Source organism: Etheostoma cragini, chromosome 9, assembly GCF_013103735.1.
Source record: "Etheostoma cragini isolate CJK2018 chromosome 9, CSU_Ecrag_1.0, whole genome shotgun sequence".
NCBI classification, from domain to species: domain Eukaryota; kingdom Metazoa; phylum Chordata; class Actinopteri; order Perciformes; family Percidae; genus Etheostoma; species Etheostoma cragini.
Window position 1 is genome coordinate 450,621 of NC_048415.1, and position 3,294 is coordinate 453,914.

The 3,294-nt window shown below is 46.4% G+C and overlaps 1 protein-coding gene across 1 annotated transcript in view; it reads right to left on the reverse strand.

The window, feature by feature from the left end:
- The window catches only part of LOC117950332 (asialoglycoprotein receptor 1-like), a 19,124-nt gene that overhangs the window by 1,048 nt on the left and 14,782 nt on the right, over window positions 1–3,294 (reverse strand). Inside the window, exons 3-7 of the mRNA XM_034881271.1 lie at window positions 2,982–3,131; window positions 2,327–2,681; window positions 1,539–1,583; window positions 1,271–1,399; window positions 755–873 (exon numbers count right to left, since the gene is read on the reverse strand). Coding sequence (XP_034737162.1) covers window positions 755–873; window positions 1,271–1,318 — 167 coding nt within the window. The 5' untranslated portion in view covers window positions 1,319–1,399; window positions 1,539–1,583; window positions 2,327–2,681; window positions 2,982–3,131. The remainder of the gene's footprint in view (window positions 1–754; window positions 874–1,270; window positions 1,400–1,538; window positions 1,584–2,326; window positions 2,682–2,981; window positions 3,132–3,294) is intronic.

Genomic DNA, 3,294 nt, shown 5'->3' on the forward strand with positions numbered 1-3,294 from the left:
GCGCCGGTCAGGCTGCTGTTAAACCTGCCACACAGATGTTCAAAGCATCAGAGTCACATCACACATCTGCAGCTGCATGTGCAGACTCGAGCCTTTGAAGGGTTTTAACAGATTCAAAGGTTTTTCGCCCACTTTTTTCAGCACCAGTTATTTATTTATTTGTACAGTTATTTAAAGGTAAGACTTAAAAAACTAACTTCCTGTCGTATTGGCTGAAACTGACCCTATGTTCCAGTAGAACTACATGAAGCACCTACAGTCTGTAGAGGGCTCAGCAAAGAGCCACCGCTTCCTGTTCAGATGCACCAATCAGGGCTGGGGGGACGGGTCTAACTGTGTGTCACTAGGCTCGTTGGAGATGAGCCGGGTCTGCGCAGAATCGCCCGTTGCATGCTGCCACTACCACTAATTTTAGAATTCATGGTCAATAACCCTTTTAAAGGGTCAAATTTGACCTGAGGACAACAGGAGGGTTAAAACGGTCCCGGAACCGCAAAAAAAGGCGGTGCAAAAGGAGACAAAAAGGGGACAAAAAGGAGACGAAAAAGAGACGAAAAGGCGGTTAAAAGCGTTTCTACCGATGTTAAGTAACCCTGGTCGTCAAGAGAGACTCAGATTGGACAGATAGTCTAGCTAGCTGTCTGGATTTACCCTGCAGAGACCTGAGGACCAGGTAACCAGAGTCCTCAGAAATCAGCCGCAGGTTAGAGCGCCGACACAGAGACAGAAGTAAAAGTGTGTTTCTGTTACTTACAGCAGCGAGCAGCTCCTCTCGGCGCTCGCCCAGCTGGCCACCGCCGAGCCGAAGACGTAACAGCGTCTCCGGTGGTGAGTCCAACCGTCGGGACACAAGCTGCTCGCTGATTTCCCCGTCTGAGGAGACAAGGAGAGACAATAACAACAACAATAACAACAATAACAACAATAATAACATGTTAAGGCTGGGTTCAAAACAGGGATCTGGCCAGGTTGAGCAGCAGTGGGAGTATCAGTGAAATGTCCCATTAGAGTTTATATTTCAAAGTTAAAAAAGGCAGTAGCTGTCTTTGTAGTCTATGCTTTACGAGTAAAACGAAAAACAGGGAAATGTAGTGAGACGTTAGTTAATCCTCATGTTGTCCTTGGGTCAAATTTACGTAAAAAAAGGCTTCAAAAGTGTTGGAAAAATTGACAAAAAAACGTTGATAAAAAGCATAAAATACTACATTTTGACGGGAAGACAAACCAAGGGTGGAAGTGTAAGAGACTGAAGTGAGCAGTGTGTCTGTACCCTGCGCTGGCGTAGCTCTGGGTGGGGTCCTGGTCCTGGATGATCCATCTGAGGAGGGTCCTGACGGGGGCTCCAGCCCTCATCGCTCTGCCTCAGCTCCTCCACCCGCAGAGGAGTCAGACTGTTGAACTGGGGGAGGAAGAGGAGCCATAAAGAGGTATTGTGCGGCAGGGGTCGTCTCTGCTGGATATATTTTCTGTATGCGGTCGTGCTTCGCTTGCGTCTCTGATAAATTAATTGACTAATTAAATCAAAACTAGCATCTTACCGTCCAGACCTTCTCCTCAGACCTCCTCTCTCCTGACAGATGCACCTGCATGGAGAGCAGCAGAAAGGCCAAAATATCATCTTTGTAATAATAATACGTTTTATTTGTAATGCACTTTACATTTAAGACACGTCCTCCAGCTGAGTTGGAGTCTGCGCAGTAACGCTCAGCATCACCGGGAAAGAGCTTCTAACAGACTTCACTGATCTCCGTCCAGAGCCACGGGACCTGTTGGTCCATTTCTTTAACCGTCTATGGTTCAGACTTGTTGCTATTGGCCATATCCGGGAACTTCCAAATTTCCGGTCTTTTCACAGTACTTTACATCTCCGATGATCGCCATGTTAGCAGAACTGATCTAGACCCAACTAACAATCTGCATGAGTTTTCCTATACGTACACGGACATTTAGATGTCAAATGTCAAGAATTGTCCCGACAAAAGCCTCAAAAAGACAACAAAAACGTTAGAAAACGTTTTTAAAAAAGCAAGAACAAAAAACATTTTAAAAAATAGTGGTTGCACCAACACATAAAGTACTAAGATGTAAAATAACAGTTGCTCATGGGTCGCTGATTCAAACTGACGTCAGGCTGAGATATCACCATACACTGTAAAAAAATGTAAAGTAAAATTTACAGTAACTTACTGTCAACGATTGTCCAGCAAGTTCCTGTGAATTCTTTAATATTACAGTGAAATCTAAAGGAAATAACTGTATATTTCAGGTGTTATTTACAGTGTGGTGTGAAGGATTTCTTGCAGCAAAAACTGGAAGAACCACTCACTTTGAATCCTCCGTGTCTGACGCTGTGCCCAGCAGTCCCAGTGGTCCCAGTGGTCCCCGTGGCCCAACCCGTGGCCCCCCCCGTGGGCTGCCTGCTGTGGTGGAGGACTTGGGTGTAGCTGCTGGGGGACGGCTGGTCCTGGGGTTCCCCCTCGTTGTAGTCCAGGTAGGGCCGGCGGTTTGGGACGTCACCTCGGGGAGGGTGGGGCTGGTTCTCCCACAGCCGCTCCGCCTCGATGTCGGTGACGGGGTCCTCTGGCGGTCTGGGGAGGTCCGGGAGGGGGGGAGGCGGAGGAGGAGAGAGTGGGAGTTGCTTCCTGTCCTCCTCCACCCTCAGGTCATCTGGATCGCACGACCTGAGAGACAACAAACAATAATACCGGATAAGGGGACGAGGATGGATGGATGATGGATGGATGATGGATGGATGGATACTGATTCCAATGAAATGGGAAATTTTAATCATCTAGTAGCAAAACCAGTCACACAGCACAGAATATAAATGTAATGAAATACTAGGATACATGATACAGGAAATAATACTAGGAATAAACTATTATATATGTATATTATATATATTATAACGCTGCTGTACACAGAGAGGTTTGCATGAGATTGAGAGTAAAAGAATCAAACATCTGCTCTCGATGCTTCACCTCCTCTGGGGTCGATGATCTCCACGCTGGCGGACGTCCTCTGTCCCAGGATGGCGTTTTTAGGGTTTTTCAAGGTGACAGTGAACGTCTCGTGGTTTTCCTCCAGGCCGTCGTCGATCAGGTAAATGTTCCAGGTCTTCACACTGACTCCTGAACAGGAAACAGAAAAAACAGAGTCCTCAAGTGTCAACACTGCATAAAGGTTGTACTAGCACAGATGGAAAACGTACAAACACATTATACTCAAGTAAAAGTACCAATACTTTGATAGAAGACCTGAGGATACATGAGGACAACATGAGGACAACATGAG